At 36.0% G+C, this 27,655-nt stretch overlaps 1 protein-coding gene across 1 annotated transcript; it reads left to right on the top strand.

The window, feature by feature from the left end:
- Positions 1-106: 106 nt before the first annotated feature.
- LOC137397929 (nonsense-mediated mRNA decay factor SMG7-like) lies at positions 107-27,655 on the top strand. The gene is made up of 20 exons (XM_068084017.1): positions 107-135; positions 691-879; positions 1,569-1,704; positions 3,014-3,092; positions 5,429-5,527; positions 6,480-6,551; positions 8,196-8,361; positions 9,017-9,099; positions 12,785-12,988; positions 13,326-13,467; positions 16,517-16,677; positions 17,810-17,909; positions 20,185-20,302; positions 21,145-21,286; positions 23,518-23,622; positions 25,099-25,271; positions 25,860-25,974; positions 26,249-26,352; positions 26,685-26,749; positions 27,035-27,655. The coding sequence occupies exons 1-19, from the start codon at positions 107-109 to the stop codon at positions 26,745-26,747; spliced, it is 2,280 nt and encodes a 759-aa protein (XP_067940118.1). The 3' UTR covers positions 26,748-26,749; positions 27,035-27,655.

Genomic DNA, 27,655 nt, shown 5'->3' with positions numbered 1-27,655 from the left:
TGAGACTGAGTTTTACCAGTCTTACCCAGTGTGAGACCATTTTAGTTTTCTGATTATATGATGCTTTTACACTGACCTATGACCTGCCTCCCTTTTTTCAGGAACCATGATTGGCTCTACTGAAGAAACCTTTAGGTACGTCTTTAATTCAGTCCATTACCGTCTCGATATAATTTTATGTTTTTTTTTCATAAATGTAGTTTTATGCGCTTCATTCTATACCATACTTTTCGGACTATTAACCGCTAATTTTTTCTGATGATTTGAGCCATGCGGCTTATATAAGGGTGAGGCTACTCTGTGGCTTTTTCTTTCACCTCTAGGGTGCATTAACCAGAATATCTAGTGCCGTTAGGCACTGTTTAAACAGCTGTTTTAAACAGCGAAGTTGCTGCCGCGTTAAAAAGCACCGTCCTGAGTTCTGCGGCCTATACAAAGGTGCGGCTTATGTATTGTTTTATTGTCGTCTTTTGGAAATTAAACCAGATGCGGCTTATATAGGGGTGCGGTTCATAGTCGAAAAGTGCGGTAATATTTTTTTGTTTTGCAGCTGTTTTTTCAAAAGCCATTAGCAAGTCACCTTTTTAACTTTTCCGAACTTTATGTCATGTTTGCGATTGTAAAAATTTTGTCTTTGACTTTGAATATCCGTGACTTGTCTGCGTCTGAAACTACTACTATTTGCTTCAGGAATGTGGCGGATATAAAAGCTCACTTATCAAGCATGTCAAGTTCAGAGTCTGACAGCAAAGATGAACCTTTTGACCAACTGCTGAAACCAGATGCTATGCTGCTTCGGCAGCGGCTGCAGACTTTGTGCCGAACTCTTCTGCTGACAAGTTTGGAAGCAGCGCTTGACCAGAAGATAGAGACAGAGCTGTAGGTCTTTTGGTTTCTGTATATAAAGACATCTTAACTTTCTGCTATGATTTTCTAGCTTGGCCTAGCCATCAGCTGTTATAGTATACTAGTAGTCCAGCAATCCAATGTGCTGTGAGAGATCGTCATGTGTGTCAATAAAGCACAGATAATATGTATGTGCACAATTATTCTACAATCTTGAAAGGTGAAGAATTGATGCAGGTTTTAGCACGATTTTATAGCAATGATTGATAGCGTGTTAGTCTACTAAGTTGGTCGCGAGTGGCATTAAATTATCACAAAATTCTGGAGTTGTCTTCTCATACAATAGTTTTGCACTCTTAACCTCATAAAATAATTTGCCGATGGTTGCCAGTATGAATCCTGTGTAATGCGAGTTTTTTTCACGATCTGAACTTTGGAACAGGCACAATTCTTATTATAGTAAAGATTTTAGATACTGCTTGGTAGATGCGTATGACATTCATGTGTAAATAGCCTTAGAAGCCTAGACCTTACCTAAAATTCAGTCCCCGCCCCCATAGTGTTCCATATAATACGGGTCCACAATGTCACCAGCGATAACGGTTAAACTGAGGGGATTTCTAGCCTGTACATACACATCTTTTGTTAGGTATTGTATAGATAGCTCTAGTAAAATATGATCAACTTACATCTTAAGCTAATGTTTGTTTTTTCTTTAACAGGTGGAATTTTGCCTTCAAGGCCCAAATATCTGCCTTGCAGCAGCTAATCAAGGCCAAGTCTTCAAGCACCAAGAGAACTGAGCTGCAGGCTGACTTTCACCTTTTTCTAGAAAGTTCTCTAGGCTTCTACATGCAGGTAAGTCCCTACTAATGCATTTTTAATGGAGGTCCGTACGTACTATAGGTTTGTAAATGCAGGTAAGTAGTTTTAAGGGTTTGTAAATGTAGGTAAGTACCTACTAAGGGTTTGTAAATGCAGGTAAGAATTTAGGATAGTTTTATGAATGCAGGTGAATACCTGCCACAGAGTTTTATGTGCAGTATGTCGCCGCTAGCTGAACAAATGGTAGCTTAGTTTGGACTCGCTGAGTAAACTAGGGGAGTCATATGCCATTCCTCTAATCACGGGATAACCAATGTTCTAACACAGGGTGCGAACAGGTCTCATTTCTCAGTTGTCTTCATCATGATACGAGAGGTTCAACCACAGGCTGCTTCACTCTGTGGAAAGTAATGTAGAATTTGTCTGTTATGCTTCGCTCTACATTTGGGCTACAACCTTGATCTTCTAACACTTTTTGGTCGAAACTTTTTTGTGCTACTGCGACTCAACCCTCCCTGAGAAAGTTACTTCTACATGGCTCTATTGCTTACTGACCTGCTAGTTCTTAGTGAGTCATTTTGCTAATAGACAAGACAGACTGTTGACCATCCTGTCTCTGAGAGTTATCCTCTTTTTTCCACAAATGGAGTGTTAGCTCTGTGGTGAATTCTTAGTTAAATTTTAGGAATGGTTACTTTGTATCACATACCTTTTCATCTCAATTTATTGAAGACTTCAATACTTTCAGTTTTTATTATAGCATGTCCACTATTAACATTTGTAACTGTTAGGTCTAATATTTATAGCATTGCAGTTACTGCCTACGAGAGTATTTGCACAAACTTTCAAGGATGACTGTGGCTTTAAAATATTAGTCCTATCATTAACAGTCTGGTTATTTAGCTTTAGGAATCTAGCAAAACTATTTTGTTAAAATGCATACATATCCTAGCCTTGAGTATGTGATAGGGCAGCAGATTTACACTTTAAGCCGGTAGGGGAGAAAAATCCCATTGCCAATCAGAGTTGACGTCTATCGGCAACGGGATTTGTAAGAATCCCGTTGAGTATGTGACAGGGCAGCAGATTTACACTTTATAGTGTATTTATTATGTACTATATATATTATTTTATATATACAATTATTATTATACTCATGCTACAGAAAGTACTGTTTGGCTATTGAAGCTTCATCATGGCAGCTCAGAGCCGGTAAGGGAGACAAATCCCATTGCCAATCAGAGTTGACTTTTATCGCCAACGAGATTTGTAAGAATATACATATATCAATATTATATACGCAATATATTATTATATATACTATATATGTGTATTATTGTAGCTGCTGGAGGACATCTGTGAAGCTTTCCACCTCCATCCACACTTCCGGCGCAAGTACTCGTCATTTGGTATCATTCAGGGTGAGCACTACATACACCTGTCTTTAGCTGTCATTTAGGGTGAGCACTACATACACCTGTCTTTAGCTGTCATTTAGGGTGAGCACTACATACACCTGTCATTAGCTGTCATGTCATTTCTGTCATACACAACAGGCAAAGTTGGTGTTGACAAATCTGAAGTTCTGATTGATGTGACAGATAAAAAGACAATAATATTTGCTACTTTTAAAAAGAAATTTGAGAAGAAAAAATCAAAAGGTATTCATCTGAATTTCAACAGACTGCATGTAGTAATGAGCACATAAAATTAACTTTCTAAAATTGAAACATCAAAACATTTCTTTTAGGTAAAGGTACAGTAAATCGTCGACTTACGACCTATGCAATATACGTTCACCCGACTTTACGACCACATTTGTGGAAATGTCAGGCAGCTCAGTGCGAGGCGCAGCAAAAGCCGTTTTTCATTACTTTTATTAAGCTTTCTCATTATTTTTTTGTTCGGCGATTTTTTTTTCTGCCACACAATATCAACAATATTTTTTTTCAAAATTAGAATTTGGCGATTTGTGTACTGATTATAAACATTATTAAAAGATATACGTTGCTCGTCATGGCTAGTTCAGCGCTATCTGTTATGGTAAAAACGAATTCGCAAACAGATATGTGATAAAACCTTAGTTAAAAGTTTGAACATTCTAAAACTTCTTTCAAGTCTGTGTTTAGTAAGCTAAATTCATTTAAGTTAGATCAGATATGACAGAATATACAGAATCGACTTACGTCCAATTCGTCTTACGACCGGCCGGAACCAAAGTCGTAAGTCGACGACTTGCTGTAATTCATATATGCCAATATATAAATTGTTATTCATGTGTAAAAAAGTCAGTTTTCTTTTTGTGCCCATTACCTTGTGTCATTAACTCATTCGCACCTGACTAATTTCTAGACGATTAGCCCCAGATACCGCCAATTTTTCAGAAATTTGCCGTAATTCAAATTACTACTACAGGAGACAGACTTGAGATAATTTATTCAATTAAATTTCACAAGAACCAGCCAAGTCTCCTCTTTCAAATTATATTACATTCATATAAACAACTTGTATCCTTTTTATGTAGATCCGTGCCTCAAAGAAGGTATTCTCAAGAAATTTCCAATTTTGAAAAAATTGTCTTTTGCTGAAACAAAGTTAGATTTGCACCACAAAAATTACAAAATATACAAAGTTTGACTGAAATTACTCATTTATTACAGACAATACATAGTTATGAATATTCTTTATACATATGCAGTTAGTCATGCACATGAAAATCATGAAACTCTAACTTCGAACTTTTCCTCATGAGTATCATCCTTCAAACAAAAGCATAGCAAATCTATATGCAAATATAACTCAAATACAACGTCATGAAAATGTTTCAAATAATAAAAATATGTTCAATAACTCTGTTCTTGACTTTTCAGACTTCATAGACAGCTATAAGAATCAATATGATCCTATCGAAACTGAAAGATAACCTTAGTCTGACTACAGCTGGCAGCGTGAAGAGTGCATTTTTATTCGCATAACGATTCAAATTGACAAAATTAAAAATTAATAAACACTTTGAAACATTACAAATAATGTTTTAATTTGATTTATGGAGTCTTTCAATGTTTTACCACTTCTGAATCTGCATATTTGCTTCTGAAGTTGCAAAAGAATTATCACGAACGATAAAATTTCAAGTCGGCACAATGATTTCCGGTTTTGGTAGATATCGAGATGGCTGTACTAATTTGTTTATAACTTTTGCCAGAGACGTCAGAGGCATATTTTAAAATTTGTCTGATTGGCCAGAAATTTTTCTTTCTAACTAATTAAAAACATTTTTTATAACTTTAAAATAACGATGCAAAGAATTGGTAAATTTCAGACGCGAGTTAACTCGCGTTGAGTGCCTAGCAACGTTATAAATACGCGAGTTAACTCGCGTTGAGTGCCTAGCAACGTTATAAATACGCGAGTTAACTCGCGTTGAGTGCCTAGCAACGTTATAAATACGCGAGTTAACTCGCGCCTTGGTGTGAATGAGTTAATGTATAAAAATTAGTTCGTGTTGTTGCTAAATTATTGGACTACACTCTAAGGCTACACTTTAAGGCTACACTCTTAGGGGTTGTCTAATCATCAATGAGTTTCATCAGGTTTCCTTACAAGGGTTGTGATAGCTGCATGTTTGTAGTTTATCCATTTCTTGAACAAAGTAGTTATTATTAGTAGTTATTATCACCTGCAAGAAGGGAACAACACACAGTTGTTGCCTTTTGTAAACAAGAAAAGTCAGCTTTGTTTCTATGTCTATGAATAGGAAGGAGAGAACAGAACAAGAGAGCTCAGGCTAGGCTCCCCAGTAAAACGTCTTGCATGTACATCTGTCAGTACTGCTTGGTGCATCTTGGGGACATAGGTAAGTCTTGCTATGGCTGGGCCTCAACAATAACATATTTACCCTTTCAATACCGCTATCAGCACATTTTATCAGAAAATATAGATATTTTTCTATCATTTCACATTTTTTGTTGCTTTAGATGATCTGACTGCTAGGATGCTTCAAGATTAAAATCAACAAAACTTGATTGCAGCTAAAATGCTCAGAAGAAAAGACTTTTTCGACAATGCTGCCTATAGTCGAGCTCGACTATTTTTGGGGAAGTCTAGCGCGTCTTTTTTGTGTATGTCTTTTTCTTCTGAGCGTTTCTTCTGTGCGATTAAGTTTTGTCAAGTGCGAGTAAGTTTTGTCAAGTGCGATTAAGTTTTGTCAAGTGCGATTAAGTTTTGTCAAGTGCGACTAAGTTTTGTCAAGTGCGATTAAGTTTTGTCAAGTGCGATTAAGTTTTGTCAAGTGCGAGTAAGTTTTGTCAAGTGTGATTAAGTTTTGTCAAGTGCGATTAAGTTTTGTCAAGTGCGATTAAGTTTTGTCAAATGCGATTAAGTTTTGTCAAGTGCGAGTAAGTTTTGTCAAGTGCGATTAAGTTTTGTCAAGTGCGATTAAGTTTTGTCGATTTTATTTTTGAAACATGGCCGTCACCTAAAACGACAAACAAAATCTGAAATGATAGAAAATATCTATATTTTTTGATGAAATTTTGTTTGATAAAAATTGATATAAGTCAGCGACCCTTTAAATATGACAATAATTAAATTGAGGTTTTAAAAAAGGTAATCACATCAGGTGGCCTCAGTTTATAATAGCTTATTGCTTAAGAATGCAGCGTCAGTTTTCATGTGTTCAAGAGGTAAGGAAGGGGCACACTCCACCCCTAATTTGACTGTGACGCGTTAGTCTAAGGAATTCTTTGTGGTATGCTGTATATTAGTCATGGAGAATTTCAAAGGTAGAATCATGCTATATTTTTTAGCCCGCTACCTACAGAGAATAGCCTTAGCTGAGAATTTTTACAACCTCGCGTCTCGCTATGTACCATCAAATGGTGAGTCAATCCTGTGGTATTTTTTTATTATCTCTTTCTGTTGCCATCTCAATGAGTTGTCTTTTTCTTGTGGTTTTTAGTAGCGAGTTTCAACCTTTCAATCACCAATACTTTAGTTGAAAGTGAGGCACTCAGGCTAGTACCTGTACCAGAGTATTTTTCGTGCTATTGGTCAAAAGGGTTCAACTGCCCTTTTGAATGACAGCGTCTATTTGTCACAAAAAAGGAGTAGCAACTTGCTAAACTGACAAAAACTTTAACACAATCGATTAACCTATCAATCAATATCTATTGGAAAGCAAAATAACTTGATATTCATGAAAACTGGTTGGTTATTACCTCTTGTGTGAATATTGCAGATGTCCAGGTTGAGATACTTTTTTAAGTTGTTATGCAAAATTTATTATTTGTTTGATGGTTAGTTATTGTCGTGGTTTTTGTGAATCTTTTACTAAAATCCATATTTTTTGACCTGGGATCATACTTTTTACCTGTGATCACAGCAGGCAAATATCCACATCTAATTATATATATGTAGATACATTATATATATTTATAATGTATATGTATGTATATTAAATATATGTATATATATTATTTATATATAATATATATATAATAGCTTATATATGTAGTGTTTACAAGCTGTGGCAGGTAATGTAGTTGCCTGCCACAGCTTATAAACAGTGGCAGGCAACTACATTACCTGCCACTGTTTATAAGCTGATTTTTGATACCCTTGCAATGCTGGGCATTCCGCTAGTATATATATATATCAGTTGTACATGTAGGTTAGTAAAACTGGATAAGTACTTTTGTAAGAATGAGCAGTTTTGTTGAATTTACATGAAGCATCCACATTTGTCTTGGAATCATACTTTTTACCTGTGCTCACTGCACGCAAACATCCACATCTAATCATATATAGATTAGTAAAATGGATCAGTAGTTCTGTTGCAATGAACAGTTTTGTGTCTGTTGACAACAATTAGGCTCAAGTCTGACTCAGTCTTGTTAGCGATCAATATCCCTGAAACCTTCAAAGTTGCCTTCTCTTACCTTTTGTTTACTCGGGTAGTGTTCAATCGAATCGCAATTGAAAAATTGACTTCTCAGTCTTTCCATTGAAATAAACTACTATCAGCATTACGGCGTTGCGAGGGAAAATAAGTCAGCAGTATCGACGTGCCACATATATGATAAGAATAGCTCTAGGTCCATATCCAATAGACATTCACAGTCTGCGTCAGCTAACTAGCTCTTTACTTTGTTTTGGGATATTATATATACATAATATATATTATATTATAATGATTTTATACCAGGTACTGTTGCTGCTAACTTGTTTCCTTCGTGTCAGGAGTTGTCCTATCATGAATAATCATGAATATGTTTCCTAGGTTACTTCTAAAGCCATCTTATAATTGGCTCGCTGGTCAGACATCTTCAGCTGCTAACAGACTTAGTAATTCTGTGACTTTTAAATATGTAAATTAGTTTTTTAATTGGTTGTAGTATCTGGTATTTTGGGGATTCTCGTTTATATAGCTAAATTACAAGATGTTAGTAATATTGTGAAGAAGTAGCAGCGGTTATAGCGTGTCATGAGTTGTCCTATCATGAATAAATTCCTGTGTGTTGTAGGTCAGCCATACAATCAGCTAGCTATTCTATGCTCTACTCGATCAAACAAGCTCGCTGTCACCTACTACTATATTCGTAGCATCGCTGTTCGCTCTCCATTTCCTGTCGCACCGACCAACCTTGAGAAGCTTTATTCTAAGCAGATAAAAGACTGTGAGAGTGTCAAGTGAGCCATTCCACTTATCTCTTTTATCTAATTACATTCAAGTTTAATCACATCTCTTATTTTTTTACTCAAGATAATCAAAAAGTTTGTAAATGATTGTTGATTAAAACTTAAAATAGTTAATATTTTAGATTGTACAAATATTCTGTCAACTTCTCAAATTTGGTTGTTTTTTTTACTTAAAGGAAACTAAGTAAATGCTTTTGAAATTACAGTTAATGAGAAGACAACCCCTTCACTGTGTTTCATCCAACTGAGACCATTCTTGTTTATAGGAAACATTTGAATAAATGCCTTTAAAATTACAGTGAATGAGAAGACAACCTTTTCAACATGTCTCATCCAGCAGAAGACAACTTCTGCTTACAGGAAAAAGTTGAGAAAATGCTGTCAAAATTACAATTAATGAGAAGACAACCCTTGTAATGTGTCTCATCCAACAAACCATAATTGTTGTACGAATAGTGTGTCTCACATGTATTATAGATGGCGTATAGGCTGTGTCAGCGAGCAGCTAAGACTAGTTGAGAATTGTACAATATAAACTTTGGTGGATTTTGGAAACTTTGGTCTAAATGCTTAATCTGTTTGCATCATGAATTACATTATATTTATTTTATAGTTGAGTTCACCCTAAAAGAATTGATCATTTTAGCTTTGTCTCAAAGAACAAGTGGACTCATGGCGAGGTTGTGATGGCTTTCCTATATCTCCAGGCCCTTATACACTTGGAGACAGGTACTTATGCTATGTAACTGTTTATCTGAATTATAACAAAAAATAAATTGGTTCTACAGGAGTTTAAACATGTTTAAGCCAGGCCTGTATTCCCTGGTTGCAAGTTGGAGCGGCTAAGCAAGTTGGGGCGGCTAATGTTAGGCGACGAGTTATGAGCATCTGGGGGTTTGGAGGGGCCGTGTCAGCCCCGCTAAACAGTTTCTTTTATGTAGGGCCTCAACCGGGCATCTCAGGTAAAGTTTTAAAAACTTTTATCGGAAAGTATAAACATTTTTTCTATTATTTGAGATTGGTTTGTTTTAGGTGATGTGACTGCCAGGACGTTTTCAAATTAAAATAGGCTAAACTTGACCGCAGTTAAAACGCTCAGAAAAAATACATCTTTTTCTTTTGAGCGTTTCAACAAAGATCAATTTTCACGATTTTATTCTAAGTTCATCCTAAGGTTTCTACGCTTTCGTGGGGCTATTGCCAAGCGGATGTTTGTTAAAACTTGACCTTTTGCAAACCTTTATAAAAGTAATTAACAAGAATATTTTGCCGATGATGATAATAATGACGCCCAATAACTATTAAAAGTTGACGTTTATCTATATGGCTTGGAATAAAGTGATACTCTACAGCGATAAAAACGGTTCCTATAGCCGTTGGGCAAATAACTGTTCGAGTTAATGCTGTTGAGGTCGAGTTATCTAAAGCAATTTATCATTGCGTGGGAACGGACCAAACAAATCCGTTCGAGTTAACCAAGTGTTCGTAATAAATTTTACATTTTATCCGAGGGCGAGTTATCCTAGTTTGACTGTACTTAGTTGCCAAAAATTCCTAAAAAGTTGGGGCGGCTCAGCCGGCCAGCCGCCCCAGGGAATACGGGCCTGGTTTAAGCATTATATAAATCATATCTCCTAGATATATATATATATACAGTCAAACATGGATAACTCGTCCACGGATAGCTCGAACACATGGTTAATTCGAACATTTCCTTTGGTCCGTTCCCACGTAATGATAAATTGCTATAGATAACTCGAACTCAACACTGTTAATTCGAACTGTTTTTTTGCCCAACGGCTTCCGAAACGGTTGTTATCGCTTTAAAAAATCACTTTATTCAAAGCCATAGAGGTAAACTTCATCTTTTCGTAATTCATAAGCGTCGTTATTACCACCATCGGCAAAATATTTTTGTCAACGACTTTTCTAAAAGTTTGGTGAAATTTGATTTATACTGCGATACGATGAATAGCACGGGCTAGCCGGGTCACGCGCGCAAGGATTTTCGCCACGCACATACAAAACAAAAATCGCATGTTGTTTTGTATGTGCGTGGCGAAAATCCTTGAGTGCGTGACCCGGCTAGCCCGTGATGAATAGTTTTCCGACGTTGATTCCGTGTTGAATTAACGTCGGAATGTTGAATGTTTAAAACGTCTTAAAAATTGTTGTAATTAAATGTATACGTTGTCTGAGCTACAAAAAACTATTCATCGTTTGACCTAAACACAGAATACGTGTGTACATTCAATAAGTATCTATTAAAAAAGCGTGAGTGATATAGAATGTACCGTAAAACCTCGTAAAACTTTTAATTGAACTGCCTCGGAGTGTTGCTCTTAACGAATCCCAGGTAAATTAAGGTAATCTGCATAAACTTCAAGAAAAATCGGCAAAATTGATCGTGGGTAAAACCCCAAAAGAAAAAAATGTCTTTTCTTTTGAGCATTTCAACAACGATCAAGTTTTGCCAATGTCAATCTGAAACCGTCCTGGCAATAACATCACCTCAAACAACAAACCAATCTCAAGTGATAGAAAAATCTCTATACTTTTTCATGAAAACGTTTTAAACTTTACATTAGAAGCATTTAATTTGAAACAAGCCATTTGTGCTTTTGATTTATATTATAGTTTGTATATGTACATGTATCTACTAATAAATAAGTAAATATATGGACTTGTGACAGTGCTCTGATAACTTGAACGCTCTGATAATTCAAACACTTTTGCTCGGTCTCTTGAAGTTCGAGTTATCCATGTTTGACTGTATATATATATATATATATATATATATAGCTATATAGTTATATATAGAGTGAAACATGGATAACTCAAACTTCACGGGACCGAGCGAAAGTGTTTGAGTTATCAGAGCGTTCAAGTTATCAGAGCACATTCACAAGTGAATGTATTTATCAGTAGATACATATACAAACTACATGTATATATAAAACTAAAGTATAGGTGGTTTGTTGTAAGTCAAAGGGCATCTGATGTAGAGTTTTAAAGTATTTATCAGAAAGTATAGATATTTTTATACACTTGAGATTTGTGTGTTGTTTTAGGTGATGTGACTGCCAGAGCTTTTTCAGATTAAAATTGCAAAACCTAATCGCGGTTAAAACGCTCAGAAGACATTTTTTCTTTTGAGTGTTTTACTCGAGATCAATTTTGCCAATTTTAATCTTAAAACGTCTTGTCAGTCACATCACCTAAAACTGCAAACAAATCTCAGCCCAATAGAAAAATATTTATTCTTTCTGATAATTTTTAAAACTGGACATAAGTAAACATTTATGACCAATCAAAAAAGCATGCTTTACATCTGATCAGTTGTTTCATTTAAAAAACTTATCGAGTGTAGTCTGTGGCAAGGTATTTTTTGACAAAGATCAACAGTGTGACTTATTGTAGAAATAAATTTTAAACAGTTATTATAGTCCTTAAAAACTTGTTAGCCTTTTCTAACAAAATTGGTCCATCGATAGGTACGCCTTCACTACGCACTTGTCTAAACCAAGTCAATAATACACCATCCAAATCATCGTGCGACGTTGAACGATCTCTTAGCCTTGATGAATTTTGGTCACATAGCGATCTTATTCTTTCTTTTTGTTTAATCCATGTTGACACTGTACTTTTTGGAAGATTTTCTCTTTTTGATAATGCTGATAGCTTTTGTCCTGCTTCGATTTCCTCGAGTACTTTAAGTTTGTCAGAAGGTTTCTACGCTTTTCTTTGCTTGCGTGATGCCATCGTAAAGCGGATGTCTGTTGTAGCGGATGCCAAGCCACGAGCCTATTTGTGACATTTTATCTTTATGTATCCGCATATAACCACTGTTACAATATGTTTTTTGCATGCTGTGTCTATCTTTATTAAATTTTTATCGCTAATACCTTCCTACGTTTATAGCTTGGCCGTAGCTAAGCGAACGTCTTAGCGACCCCATAAATCATTTTTATACAATTTCTTTTTCGGTTCCATTATACGATACGGGGGAAATTATATGTACACTATACGCGTACTAAAAGCGCTTTTGTTAAGAAAGCAGAGTACTCTCAGCTTCGCGACTAGTGGAAACTCCTTCGAAATAAATTGAACGGAAACCGTTTGTGAATTCGGCAAAAAACTGTTCGAGTTAACGGTGCCGAGGTCGAGTTATATAAAGCCATTTATCATTGCGTGGGAACGGACCAAGCAAATCCATTCGAGTTAACCATGTGTTCGCTATATCCGAGGGCGAGTTATCCATGTTTCACTGTATATGTAAGCTATGAAATACAAAAAGCATTGCCGGTGTAATGGCCAGGCCCTGTGTGGATGTTCTATAATTCCCATTAGCATTTTCACTTTCTCCCTAGTCTTCTAGACTGCAGTTATCTTCTATCTATATGATCTATTGAAGACAAAGAGAAAACATCGAAGCTAGTGGAATTGCTACACAAGTGTTTAAGCTCACAGACAATATTCTCACTCCTGTCAGCGCAGAATATGACACACATGGTTGCGATAAGTCTTTTTACTCTCTCACATATCGACAGCAGCGGCAGCGAGAAAGCTCTCACAGATGATGAAGTACATTTTAGAGATGTCACTGTCAGCTTTTTGGGTAGGTCATTCACTGACATTAAAGTAGGTCACACAGTTTTGTTCTCAAGTAGGTCATTCAGTGATTCTGAGTTATAGCTCTTTTCAATACATAGTTTTGTGCACAATAAACAAAGTATTTTCTTAGATTATGGAATGTTCTTGTATTAAAAGTGAATACATGCCTTCTGTTGTTTTTTGATTGAGTAACACTACTTGATATGAAGATCAGTTAACAACATTTTAGTGGGAGCATAGATACCTAAATGAGAAGGTATAGATAAGTTCTGAAGCCATAGTACCGGCTAGCTAGTGTCATGCTAGTTACATAGCATCTGCACATTGCTGTCATGTTGCAGCTGGTTTTCTGGAAGTGCTATTAAACCAGGCTCAGAAGTACAACGTAAGGGAGCATATAGCACTACCTACCATAAAGATCATCCTTGATTGGCTAATCTGCAGGGAAGGATATCTTTCTAACGGCATTGTCAAGACTCACAGGTGCTCTTTGGCTTAGAATGCCTTCATTATTGACAGCTGGTTATACACTGTTATTCAACGGGATTACCTCATTACTTTAACAAAGGAGTGGATAGACTATTGTTAGATAGGAATAGAAGCTCAGTTCGTGACTGAAAATTTAGAGTTATCCCACGACCAAATGAGCGGGAGCGAAGTTTGAGAGTTTTTATGATAAGTGCATGTGCACACAACTTACGAAAATTATTCATCAATGACGTCACAAACCCTTGTTTTGAAATCTCATCAATAAATTTAATCATCGTTTTGTAGAGTCGTTAAAGTATAATAACGATACAAAACACATATAAGCCTATTTAAATATGTTACCAAGTCTTTGTAAACCGTCGAAAGTATCTTAAAACTTACCCATCTGATCGGATTATACACAAATAGGCAGATTAATTTGGCCGAAAATCGTTATTAAAACTTGCTAAGCCTTACTTTTTTCAAAATTAAGGCCGGATATTGAAACGCTGAGCGACAGAGAATAGAACGATTAAGTTGTGCGCATTTCACAAAAAAATAACGTAGACATTTCACCAGTCTATAGCATTGTCGAATTGCCGAAGGTTTCTGTAATTAACGTAAGAGTACTGAAATCGTTTCATTTTTGCCGATTTCAAATTCCCTGACATTTTAGACCCTGTTGAGTACTTTGGTATTCTAACTGATGTCCAACGCGGTGTAAGTAAAGGAAATGACGATGATATTTTTCTCTAACGATTCTTATGAGATTATTACAATATTTAATTATAAGTTTAGATGACTACAGAACAATGACTACGTAGTACAGATTTTCTAAAAATCTATATAAATATCACAACTTCTTGATATTGTTAGCTATGACGTTTTGAAATGTAAACAAAATTGTGCATTGGTTTTTTATTATTACTATATTAATAATATTGGTTATTATAATAATATCAGTGCATTTTACTTCTAATATTGGTCAATATTGCATTTCTCCTATTGCAGGGAGAGAGATATAAACATAATCTTTTCCTTCCATTATTGCTGTTTGTTGTATATAATAACACCCACACCCAGTACCTTACAGCTACCATTGCAGTTATCCTATTGCACTGCAGTGCCATTTGACTGCTAATATTGCATTTCTCAACCATCAGTACCCTTTCTTTTGTTCCAATATCACTTTGGTTGTGGGCTGTATGACAGTGGAATTTCTAGTATATAATATTATTATTATTGTAATAATAATAATATTTAAACAGTAATAATAATAATACTAGTAGTGACAATAGTAATATTATTACAGTCTGCGGATTAGCGAGCCGTGAGAGATCAACAGGTGTAATAATTATAGGTACAATTATTCTGAAATACAAATGGATGGTCGATTGGTACAGTGTTAGTGTAGGTCCACCAAGCTGAATGTTGAGAGTTCAAATCCTGTGTGATGCGATCTTTTTTCTCATTCTGCAGCCGTAGCTTCAGACAGAGGTCCTGTCTTTAAAATCTTTACAATCTTCACAGATTTGTAAAGATTATGCAGTTGATTTATATCTAGTTAATGATCTTACTATCTTAGTTAATGACACTTACTATCCGAGTTACGACTTATATCGGTTCCAATCAAACAATCGTGAGTTGACATGGTCACAACTCGCACCATATACACACGAGATGCATACTTAGGGTATATGATGCAGAACGTAAAGCCGGCTCAAATGTTTCGTAATAGAAACCGAAAATACATGTTAGCACAAAGTATAAGTTTTTAAATATGCGCGTGAAAAACTAGAAAATTTAGAATCCTTTTTTAGATTGCATATTAGCTACACATTGTTTGTGTATACAGTGTTTCCATGACGATATCTACTCAACAAGTGAGTGAGACTGAATATGTTTAATGTGGTCTTGCAGGTGGACACAAGTCACACGTGACTCAGATAGCGACCGTATTATTTTATAAGTTTGTTAAAATATTTATTACTCTTCTATGAAACTGTTGCTTATTTAAAATAATGATGCTATTCTTGGTATCACTTAACTTGGAATCAGCCAATAAATAAAAACGAGGAGTTGTTTGCTCTACATCATATGACCTCTTATGAGTGAGTGGTCGGTCCTCTAGCAAGAGCAGTTTTAATAACTTGTAGTTCTCTCAAGCAGGCTATAATTATGTTGTAGCAAATTGCTTCTATAGGAGGTCATATACTCTACAGATTAAGTCTTTCTCTGCAGAAAGCTGTTAACAGCTCATCTTAGTACCAAAAACATGATCACGGGTCATAGAGTTACCTGATCAACCCACAAATTTGCTACAATAACTTTAGGATATTGGGTTATCATTTTGTAAGAAATGGGTTAGTTAGTTTTTTTACCCAGAATTCACAGCATAATATCCAAACTTTACTTTTTGGTTTAAGATGGATGAAAAGATAATTGTGAGCAGGGACGTAAACTTATTTTTGCTTGTGAAATTTTTTAACACTGGTTCTCAGATATTTCCTGTAAGTATATTTTCAACTCAGAGAATGGTGGTCTGCGATTTAGTCCAATTGCAAAAAATGATATCGTCTTTCTTTTGTATCCAGTTTCACTAAACTAAAAAAAGTAAAATTTGTTTTTTAAATGCATTGGATCTTGTGCAAAGTCTTCTGCTGATTCTAAAATCTTTAGATAAAATTCTGATTCTATGATAGAAACTCTTGTTGTTGCTTTTACAGCAACAATAATAATAATAATAATAATGAGTGTACGTCAGCAACAAAATTTCGGTTTAAATTAATTTCGTCAGAACAAGCAAAATTTTTCATAGTGACTGAGTTAAATAGCTGTGTAAAAAAACGAAGGGCCTTATACATTTTGGATGATCAATTCTAGCGCTGTACACCTGTTACAGGTATGCATAAGATAGAACACGTGTATCTAGGTAAAGAGACATTTCAACTACACACTTATCAACTGGTCCTTCTTAATTAAGCTCTAAATGCCGTCTGTAGGATGCAGTTGGTTACTTTTGTCTGTTTCATAAACTGCTTCAAAACTTCTCACTAACCTGTAGATGCTGGCTGAACTTGGCCAAGGCTCTCAACTCTATCCAGAGTCACTGTAAGGATTCCAAGTCCCTTGACCTCTCCGTCTATGACCGACTTCCTCTGCCAGAAGATGTCGAGTTGCAGTGCTTCCTGCCTCTGCATGAGAGCCACGAGTCACTTGATTTTAGTGAGTCTTTTTTATTCAAATGCTTCACCTGCTGACACTTGTCATCTGCTTATTTGTCACCTGTTCACGCTGGTCATCTGTTTATGGTCGTAATCTCCTTACAACTGCTTTTGCATGTCACCTCTTTATATTTGTCACTTGTCCACCTCTTCTATCACTTGTTCATGCATGTCATTATATACATGTGCCATCCGCCCATACGTGTGTTTACTCATCATTTATATTTTTTGCTCAGTGCAATGAACCAAACTGTGTCTCGAATATTTGATGAGATGGGATGATGATGAATAACTGATCATAATGTCAGCTGAGTTGAATTTATAGTTTTTCCAATTTTACATTTTAAGCATCAAGTAGATGGAAGCTTGTTATTGCTCTCTCTCCATTAACTCTAAGCAAAAGTTTTCTGAATCCAAATCATGCAAATTTTAAAAAATCACTGTTTTTATTATTTTATTTTGTGAATCATGAGTTTAATTTTTACATAGTTGTTTGCAGGCATTTTAAATTTTGTATGTCAATGCTTAAGAAAACTTAGTCTATGCCTGTTGGTTTTATATTTAAAATAGATCCTTGAACTTGCATGATCTCTTTAGTTCTTAGACATAGACTGAAAACCTTAATGTCATCGCAGTTTTTCTATTTCTGTTTATGAGTTTTACTCCCCCTGTACCCGACACTTACATTCCTTGCAGAGTCTGGTGCTACTACTATGACTATGTCTAGCTACTACTAGCATAGACATAGTCTGTGTACTTATTACTGGGCTATAACAGCTGCTACTATGTTACTGCTGATACTGGGTTACTACAGGTACTACAGGTACTGATGGGTTACCACTAGTGCTGTCACTGCCGAAATACTACTTGCTCTGATGTGTACTGGTTACAAGTACCTAATCCTTATAGGAGATTACAAGCCAAATGTATTTTAATGTCACATTCTGAGATCATCAGCTCCAAACCATAGACCATTTGTCTGTTTTAGAATTCAGGATTAATACGACAGTAAAAGTGGAATTGCCTGCATTGAGGTTACCTAGTTACATCTAGTTCATGCTGTTGCATGCATTATGACCTTAGTTCACAGGCTATTCCTCTGTCCATTTTATAATCCAGTTTGATATGTTCAGGTCTGATCAGAACACAGGAGTGGGAGCCTGATGATGTCACGAGGGTCAGGTGCAGACGACTTGTTGAGCTGGGAAAAGTATTCAGTGAACGTTACCCCAGGTGGGTGTGGTTAGAGCTTCGAGTGGGTGTGGTTAGAGCTCCGAGTGGGTGTGGTTTAAGCTTCGAGTGGGTGTGCTTAGAACTTCGAGTGGGTGTGGTTAGAGCTTCGAGTAGGTGTGCTTAGAGCTTTGAGTGGGTGTGCTTAGAGCTTTGAGTGGGTGTGCTTAGAGCTTTGAGTGGGTGTGCTTAGAGCTTTGAGTGGGTGTGCTTAGAGCTTTGAGTGGGTGTGCTTAGAGCTTTGAGTGGGTGTGCTTAGAGCTTTGAGTGGGTGTGCTTAGAGCTTTGAGTGGGTGTGGTTAGAGCAGTCTTGTTGTAGGATTGTCCTATCTGATATTATAGTGCTCATTGTGATTGCTGCATCAGTTTGGTAACAAGTGAAAGATTAAAGGTGAAAGGTTGCCGGTGAATAGTTTGCTTAGGTACACAGGTAGAATCTTGAGACGGCTGACCCTTCCATTGTTCCACACCAAGTTGCTAATGGCTGGCCAGATATTGTGTTTACCTTAGCAATAAAGCGTTTCCTCCAATAAAGGAATTAACAATATTCCATCTATTTTTTGTTCGTTTTAGCTAATAAAAAAAGTGATAATGTAGTGTAGATAGTTGCTATGGTTACAGACACCAAGCTATTAAACGATAAACCGTGTTGACAAATAGAGCGACCAATGAGATTTGGCCTAATTCGTATGAAGTTCATCGATTCTTTGCTGAAGTATTGTCTGAATGTTTGTGTTGTAATATGAACCAGCAAAGAGTTGTGATAGCTACTGTGCTGTGTGGTTATTTATAATATAATATTTTGCTAATTGAAAACCCTATAAAAACAACCATGTACAAAAATACTTTCAAGTTCGTGCCATAAGTTAAACTATAGAAAAAGGATTTCAATAGAATTAATCACTGAAATGATTATTTGAAATATGTTATAACTAAGTAGTAGCTTTCATAGCTGTTACAAGCGAGAAAATCTTTGTTCATGTATAAATAGTTGTTCGTGTATAATTAGTTGTTCGTGTATAAATAGTTGTTCGTGTATAATAGTTGTTCATGTATAAATAGTTGTTCGTGTATAAATAGTTGTTCGTGTATAAATAGTTGTTCGTGTATAAATAGTTGTTCGTGTATAAATAGTTGTTCGTGTATTAATAGTTGTTCGTGTATAAATAGTTGTTCGTGTATAAATAGTTGTTCATGTATAAATAGTTGTTCGTGTATAAATAGTTGTTCGTGTATAAATAGTTGTTCGTGTATAAATAGTTGTTCGTGTATTAATAGTTGTTCGTGTATAAATAGTTGTTCGTGTATAAATAGTTGTTCGTGTATAAATAGTTGTTCGTGTATAAATAGTTGTTCGTGTATAAATAGTTGTTCGTATATAAACAGTTCGTGTATAAATAGTTGTTCGTATATAAACAGTTGTTCGTGTATAAATAGTTGTTCGTGTGACGTCTTGTTATCATCGTCGACCGAAAGTGTATTGCATGCAACTTGTTATGTTGGAAATAAAATTGAATCGAGATTGTGACAATCAACTATTCTAGCTAATCATAGCTGCATCAGCTTTATTAGCGACTATATAAATCGCGAAAGCTGCTAGAATCGTGCTTGCTAATGATTTGTTTAACCAATTATAAGCATTTCGTCGACGATTTCGGTGTGCATGCACAGCTCTGACAATTCTGTGAATTTTGGCCGAATTATTTCGTGATGTTTGTTCTTTTCGTAATTTCGATCGGACTCAACGAAAAAATCGGCACCTGTGGCTATACTTTAATGTGCTTCAACTGCTTCATCTAGCATGCATTGGAAGTTAATAAAATTGAATAAAGATCTTAGTGATAAAGTATTTCAGCCCATCGTAGATGTATCGGATTTGCCTTTATCGGCCAATACCAACATGGTCATTTGGAAATGATGCGTCAATACTGCATCGGTGATGTATCGCCAACACACTGCTGTTGATTACGAAAACAACTCTTTTCATCCGTGTGTGTAGACAGGCCTTAAGGAAAGAGCACCTACACTCTGCAGTCATATACCCAGAGCACTAAAAAGTCACTTAGTCATAGTGAGGTCGAGGAAGAGGAGCACCTGTTAGTCAGTGCCAAACCCCTTGATTGGAAAGAGAGAAGGCATCTATTCTGCCTGGTCAAAAGTGCTGAACTAAAGAGAAGCACTGTCAGTTGCTGTCATGAACAGTCCTCTTCTGTCAAACCTGCAAACCTCTCAAACTAATACTACATTCAACTGCAGGCTGTCTGCTTCTCTCTTACAGCCTCAATCTGATTGACTACAAGGTGAATGCTAAGAACACAAAAATGATCTTTTCCGCCTCCTCGGCCATCAAGGTTGAGCGCAGACGGGCCCCCAATAATAGAAACGTAGCTATACAGGTGAGTTCTTTTTCTCAGTCTAAGGCTGCTGCTGTTATCATTCCATCTCAGTGGGTGATGATGTAAGCAGCTCTTCTGTTCAGGTAGACAGCTATTGTGAAGGTAGACTTTATTCATCTCAGGTAACCATTGCTGCTATACAGGTAGGTCTTCTGTTCATCTCAGGTGACTTCAGCTGTTATGCAGGTAGATCTTCTGTTCATCTCAGGTGACTATAACTGTTATACAGGTAGGTCTTCTATTAATCTCAGGTGATTATAGCTGTTATACAGGTAGGTCTTCTGTTAATCTCAGGTGATTATAGCTGTTATACAGGTAGATCTTCTGTTAATCTCAGGCGATTATAGCTGTTATACAGGTGGGTCTTCTGTTTATCTCAGGTGACTATAGCTGTTATACAGGTAGGTCTTCTGTTAATCGCAGGTGACTATAGGTGCTAAAAACAATGAATTTTGAAAGCCTGCAGTTTTTATACATACATTTGTTCCCATTTACTTGCCTCATCATGACTTTGAGAATTTCAGCACTTGTTGCAATCTAACATTGTACAGTTTTTTAACCGCTCCTTGAATTATCTTTTTACACATTTATGATTTTTACCAAGCAAGATTCAGTCATACCTTTTTAATTTCAGTCATAATTTTTTAACGTATCCTGTAAAATATATAGATCTAGTTTTTATTAATTCTTGTCATTTAAATTTGTTGAAATCTTTTTGAAGAATAATTGATGCAGGCTAACTTATCAGATGCCACTAATCGCTCACACTTGTTGATGTTTGTCACTTCTATTTGCCACTTGTTGATGTTTGTCATCTCATTTCCTCTCATCTGCTGATACAGGCTCTGAAGTCACAAGAGACAAGTTCTAGCACTGTCACTAATGCTACAACTGAGGCCACCCAGGAAGATTTACCACCTTGGCTGCTGGGAGGTCCGCTTGGTCTGACATCAGCCTCAGATCTTTCGTTCCCTTCAGGATTTGGTAGGCACGCGTAGGATCCTGCCACCCTAGAATCTATGGAAGTTATTAGTTATTCTGAATATGAGCGATTTTTAGAATAGTAGAATGTCTTAGGCAGCGTTTCTTAGGTAGTAATCTCTCACCTTTTCATTTACCATCTCACATCTTTGGGACTTCAACCCCAACCCGCGGTTCACAGTACAGGGTTCTAGACCAGCAGGCCATAGTAGCTCAGTGTTACAGAAGCGTTTCTTTCAAATGTGTTAAAGATATTGTGTCAAGTTACTACTATATAATAATATAATAATCATTTTGTGCTTGATGTATAAAAATCCTTTTTCCCAACAAACAATTCGAACAGATCAAACTCTGGCAAAAGCGCCTTGTTACTGTTCCTCTTAGTCACTGTATGATGTCATCTACAGTCAAACCCTCTGCAGTCAAACCCTCTGCAGTCAAACCCTCTGCAGTCAAACCCTTTGCAGTCAAACCCTCTGCAGTCAAACCCTCTGCAGTCAAACTTCTACTGTCAAAGCTCTAGCCAAACCTCTACAGTCAAACCTGTACAGTCAAACCTCTACTGTCAAACCTCTACAGTCAAACCTCACCAGTCAAACCTGTACAGTCAAACCTCTGCAGTCAAACATCTACAGTCAAGCCTCTAGTTAAACCTCTACTTACGGCTACCTCAACCCACATTTTTTAACGTATCCTGTAAAATTTCAGCAAATATTTTACTGTAAGTAGTTTGCTAATTTTAAAATTTCTCAAAAAGTTGCAAGTGAAAGTAAAGCAGCCAGTGATAATTAATATTTTTGTTGCTTTTATAGTTGTCTTAGTTTAGACTTGACCTAGTTTAGACTTGACCTAGTTTAGACTTGACCTAGTTTAGACTTGACCTAGTTTAGACTTGACCTAGTTTAGACTTGACCTAATTTAATGTAGAGTAAGTTAAACTACGCACCTTTACCGCCATATTGTATCTAGCATATCATTCCCAACTGTACACTTCCACTTTACTGTCTCTATGTAACAAACAACAAACATCTTTGATTATTGATAATTATCGATTAGGACTTTTTCGCTAATTTAGCTTTTATACATGGTTATTTTTAACCTTTATTTTAAATAGTTTTATATATTTTTCATCTTTTAAATGCTCTTGATCTCAACCAAGTCCAATTTTGATCGTACAGTTCGACATTTTGACACCTTGAACTTCGACCAAAAAATTCAGCTTTGACTGTATCCTATTGGTTGACCATCGACTATTTCATATCCTATTAACCATATCCTATCGTACTTTCATTTTTCATGTTACAAGAAATAGAAGAAAGTTTCATGTTACATAGAAATAGAACAACAATTGAAGACAAGAAACATTTCTGGTGGGACTTTTTTATTTTACACAATTTTTTGTTAGGATACTGTTCCCTTTCATAAGAATGTTTTTAGATTGTGACCTAGTATAGGCTTTCACTACTTTCTTATCTTTTGCTCATCTTAAAATTGGTAAAAAGAAAACAGTTTTTTTTTGTTTTCAAATATTTTAGATAGGACATCTTTTATAAAAATAAAACAACCAGTTTAATTTTACACTTTTATATCTTTTGTATACTGTACACGAGACTCTTGAATAAACAAGGCTAGTGTATGGTTGGATACAGATGCATCAGTACATTCCCTAATCCAGTCTTTTAGTAGATTGTTATAAGATAATCACTTCATTTTATATAGTACTGGCTCTCTTATTACAAGTGTGTACAGCTTATGGTGTAAAATAATAAAAAAATACTATAAGAAAGTTGTTTTCTAGATTTGGAACAAATTAAAGTTGTTTACATTAATTATAATGAGAAAAACAGTCTTGGATTTTGAACAAATCGCTTTTTCATCCGGATTTTGGAAGGGAAGAGGGTTGAAAACTGAGGTATGACTGAATCTTTTTAGATTGTAGCTTAGTGTAGGTTAATGCATGGTATGACAACTACTAATGCTACTAGGTGTTAGAGTTAAAAATTGAGGTATGACTGTAGTTTTTCCTTAAGTGTTTATTGATAGGGCTTGTCACAGAATGAATTAAATGAACTACCCCGTACTCCTGTAGGAATATCTGCTATAATTTTGAAGCAACGCTCGAAACAAGTTAACTTGATATGTAAATGATTGACTGTAATCTCTGTTACTGTCATCATTATATATATATATAATATATATATCATTATATATATCATCATTTGTAATGATTGCAGAGAAGGTCTCCTCATACTCCTCCTTCCAGTCTGACATTACCTCTGCAGAGATAAGAGGTGCCAGCCCTTCTGTTACATCTTTTGGTCTCAGCACCAATCCTGCAGGTTGGCTTAACTCATATTAAGACAACTCCTAATGAATTAATTGAATTAAGATCTTAGTAACAAGCTACTTCGATCAGTCACAGATGTATCGGTTTCTTCTTTATTGACATATACCAACATGATCATTTCGAAACGACGCATCAATACTGCATTGGTGATGTATCGCTAACATGCTGCTGCTGCCTACGAAAATAATGCATTTTAATGGTGTGGTTAGCCACACCCGTGGAGAAAAGAGCATCTACACTATCCAGTTACAGACCCAGATCACTAAGAAGTCTATTGCTTTTAATGCATGGTATGACAACTCCTAATGTTGCTCAACTCTATTATGGTTGACATACCGTCGGAACTCAATGACTTTCTTAAAGTGTGAAGAAGTTGATAACCTCTCCATTTCAATGTATTTTTCTATAAATAACCATGATATAGCTCTCTGTCATTACCTTTTGGGTTTTAAAGAGTTATTTCTGCATGTAATACAAATAACATTAATGGCTTTTACCCTTTGTGATTTTTGTCACATATCGAAAGAAAAAACAGTGTTTGTAATATTTCATGCACGGTGTGACAACTCCTAACACTCTTTAAATGTTGTTTTTTCATTGTTCTTGTTTTCTCATTACTAATATCGTGTAATTTAGTTATAGAGCTAAAGTACGATTCATCATAAATGTTATGGCGTGGCAAAGAATATTAACTCAACAAAACTATTATCAACTGATCACATGTTAAGTTGATAAAAGTAGCAATGATCATCAGCGACCAATTGATATGGAGCTGAGGAGTTGTCCTCTACTGTTTTAGTTGATTGTTCCTAGATGTTGTTCGTACCGCCCCCTCAACCAACTAATCATCTCTGAGCATTAAATGTATTTTTATTTTTTAATACTAATTTTAAATAAAAAGTAAAAATGGTTTTAATCATGAGCTAGAACGGGGGTGTGTGTCACCTCACCTGTTAGACTGTGAACTATAAGCTAGAACAGGGGTGTGTGTCACCTCACCTGTTAGACTGTGAACTATAAGCTAGAACAGGGGATGGGTGTCACCTCACCAGTTGGGCTTTGAATTATTATTTTATTACTGTCACTACCTTGATCTAGGTTTACCTCAAGCTCAAAGGGGTAACAGTAAATACTTTTGGATGACTTAACGAAAGTTGTCTTCCATTCAATATAAAAACTAGTACTGAGAAATGCAAGCTAAAGTTTGGTCGATCTGTGTAGGCCATATTATTGTATAACATGGAATTACTGTAATTAATGTCCTTTCATGTACCAATTCATTATAATTAACTATAATATTTGACCATCTTCAGCGATCAAGCAGTAACTGGCATGAAACGGCTTGAGGCCTATCTTAAGGCAGCCTACCATCACTAACATAGCCATTCCTGCTACTATTTCTGCTAATCATCAAAACTTGGTGTTTGTTTGAGGAAATGACAAGCTCTGTTTTGTTTTATCTCTGCAGAAGAGTTGTCATCTCGTGGAGCCAGTCCAGCGGCACCGATAGGCACTCCTAGTCAAGATTCTTCTCTAGGAGCAGGAAATCAGCAGGATGCGATTGGGGCGGAGCTTAGTAATAGGTCTCGAACTTTAGCAGAACTGATTGATGCAACCCGCACAGCGGATCCTGTACAGCCCGTAAGTGGGGTTTACAGTCTATGAGATCATAGCTACCTTTATCAATAATAGTTCCATTTTGTGATCACTGTGGCCATCTAATAATATACTAGGCATTACTAAGTTTAAATACTGTACAGCGGGTGTAGATAGCGGACACTAGGTGTCCGCTATCTACAGTCAGTATCTACACTTAGTATCAACTGGTAGTGGACACCAAGTGTAGATAGTGGACACTAGGTATAGATAGTGGACACTGGGTGTAAATAGTGGACACTGGATGTAGATAGTGGACATTAGGTATGGATAGTGGACACTGGGTGTAGATAGTGGACCGCTATACCATTCGGAGATATTTAAAAATCACAAACATTTATTTTGAAACCGTTTTGTTTGATTCTATAACATTTTCACACTTGTCCAGTAGATATTGCTCAACATACAATTTTATGGTTTCAACTTGTTAACTTGTGGAATATTTAGTCATTAAATTTTTTGCTTATCAATATCATCTGTGTATCTGTCATTTGTTCAATTCACCATAGAAATCTAAGACCTCTGTGTATAAGTCGTTGTTTTAATTCACCATAGACATCTGAAATATTTTAGCCAATGATGAACTTCTCGGCCAGTGATTCTTCAATTTTTTTGACACATGGCAGTGGGTATAGCTTGTTCAGCCCGTCCTTTCCTTCTGCAGCTCTTGCACCTGAGGCTACATCAGGTTTGTTTTAGATCAGCTTAAGGCTACTCGTGGGTTTGTTCTGTCATGTCATATTCATGTTGTTTTTCCAGGCTTCATGTTATATTTACAATAACTGTTGAATCTTGTCAATGTAATATAACGTCTCTCTAGTATCATAGTGCGTTATTTCATTTATAATTATTCTAAAATTAATTTAGTTTATGGCACAAACTTTTCACCATGCCATTATATTAGCAATGTTTTCTTAACAAGCATGTTGCTTTGCTAATTGGTAATTATCTACTCTCATCAGGTGAAGATAACCTCCCACAGCGCCCTGCAGGTTATTCAATTGGCTGGCCAACTTCCTCTAGTCAACATAATATATCAAGGCTTGATGCACACGCCCCTCCACCTGTAAGTAATATATGGCTAATTGCTCTCTGGGTCTATATAGTTGTGATACTCTGTAATGCAAGTAGTTCTTACTGTATCAGTAATGACAGAATCAGCTCACCGTTTATATGGTAACATTAGCCATTATGCGGAACACCTGACAATGTGTGTCTACATGTGTCAAGTTGTCATTTTTTGACAGATGTGTTTTCGCAGGATGTAACATTTGAATTGTACAATCTTGGTCGACACCCTGTGTATATGGCCTTCATCCATTGCATATGGCTTCTATTTATAACTAGCTCCTTGCATAATCATCTATTTTGAAACTGAGATTCATTAATATTTCGCAGGGGACATGGGGAGACAAATCTGCCTTAGCTCAGCTCCTTGAGGAACAACAGAAAAACAAATGAAAGTAAGCTGGGCTGGAGTTTTTTCCGACTTCAGATAACCACATGTATGCATAATCATTTTGTATCCCCAATATATTGTTTGTATTATTTAGTGTGTGCATGCAAGAGTAAAACATCATAGTTTTCTTTTGCAATGTTGCTGATTTTGGTTGATGGCAAAATAAGAAACTCGCATCTGTTGCTAGTTGGGGATTTCTGCCACAAAGAAGTTGAATTCGTTTTTGTGTAATGGCTTACGTTAAATGTAGAGAAGATTATAGAATAATCTTCTCTTTGCTTATTAACAGAACATCCAGTCTTTGAGTACTGCGGAGGTGGATGCTGGTATTTGCCCCAAAGGAGTAAAATAACAGTTCGACAGGGGAGACAATTCAGAAAAAGTATATGCCTGGACCTATTGGCCATCATTATGTACGGAGCAAGACAACTCTTGTGACATTACTAGTAGTTTGTCCATTTTAGTTAGACCTGATTGTAAATGAGTGGTCGGCTGTTTCAAGGCATCTTATTAGGAAAGTTGTGTGAAGAACGATTTGATTTTATCTATTACAATATAATAATATAATATATAATAATTATTATATATAGTAATAGTATAATATCAAGCTATCCAGATTTTATAAACTGACAATAAACCTTGCAAAGAGGATTATCTTGGTTTATCTCTTTACTCCTTTTTAGATATCTGTATCTGTTATGTCTCAGCTAGGAAAGGTGAGATTATAAGATACTTTGTATAACTTAATTTAAATTTATCCATAATACACATTATATGTATAATAATATTTTGTGAAGTTTTTTCACCCTGTTGCTTAGCACCATTTTTTGTTACACATTTGGTGGCTAACTTTAGTTTTAGTTAGTTTCCTTGCAAGTCATACGTTAATTTTAAGATAACTTTTTCCTGA

The sequence above is a fragment of the Watersipora subatra genome, chromosome 6, assembly GCF_963576615.1.
Source record: "Watersipora subatra chromosome 6, tzWatSuba1.1, whole genome shotgun sequence".
In the NCBI taxonomy this organism is placed as follows: domain Eukaryota; kingdom Metazoa; phylum Bryozoa; class Gymnolaemata; order Cheilostomatida; family Watersiporidae; genus Watersipora; species Watersipora subatra.
The sequence above is the reverse complement of the archived record's forward strand: the minus strand, read 5'-3'. Positions and strand labels throughout refer to the sequence as shown.

Coding starts and splice junctions, on each gene's coding strand:
- LOC137397929 (XM_068084017.1), top strand. CDS start 107: ATGATTGGCTCTACTGAAGAAACCTTTAG. Junction 9,100..12,784: donor CCTTATACACTTGGAGACAG/GTACTTATGCTA, acceptor GATCTATTGAAG/ACAAAGAGAAAACATCGAAG. Junction 13,468..16,516: donor GGCATTGTCAAGACTCACAG/GTGCTCTTTGGC, acceptor ACTAACCTGTAG/ATGCTGGCTGAACTTGGCCA.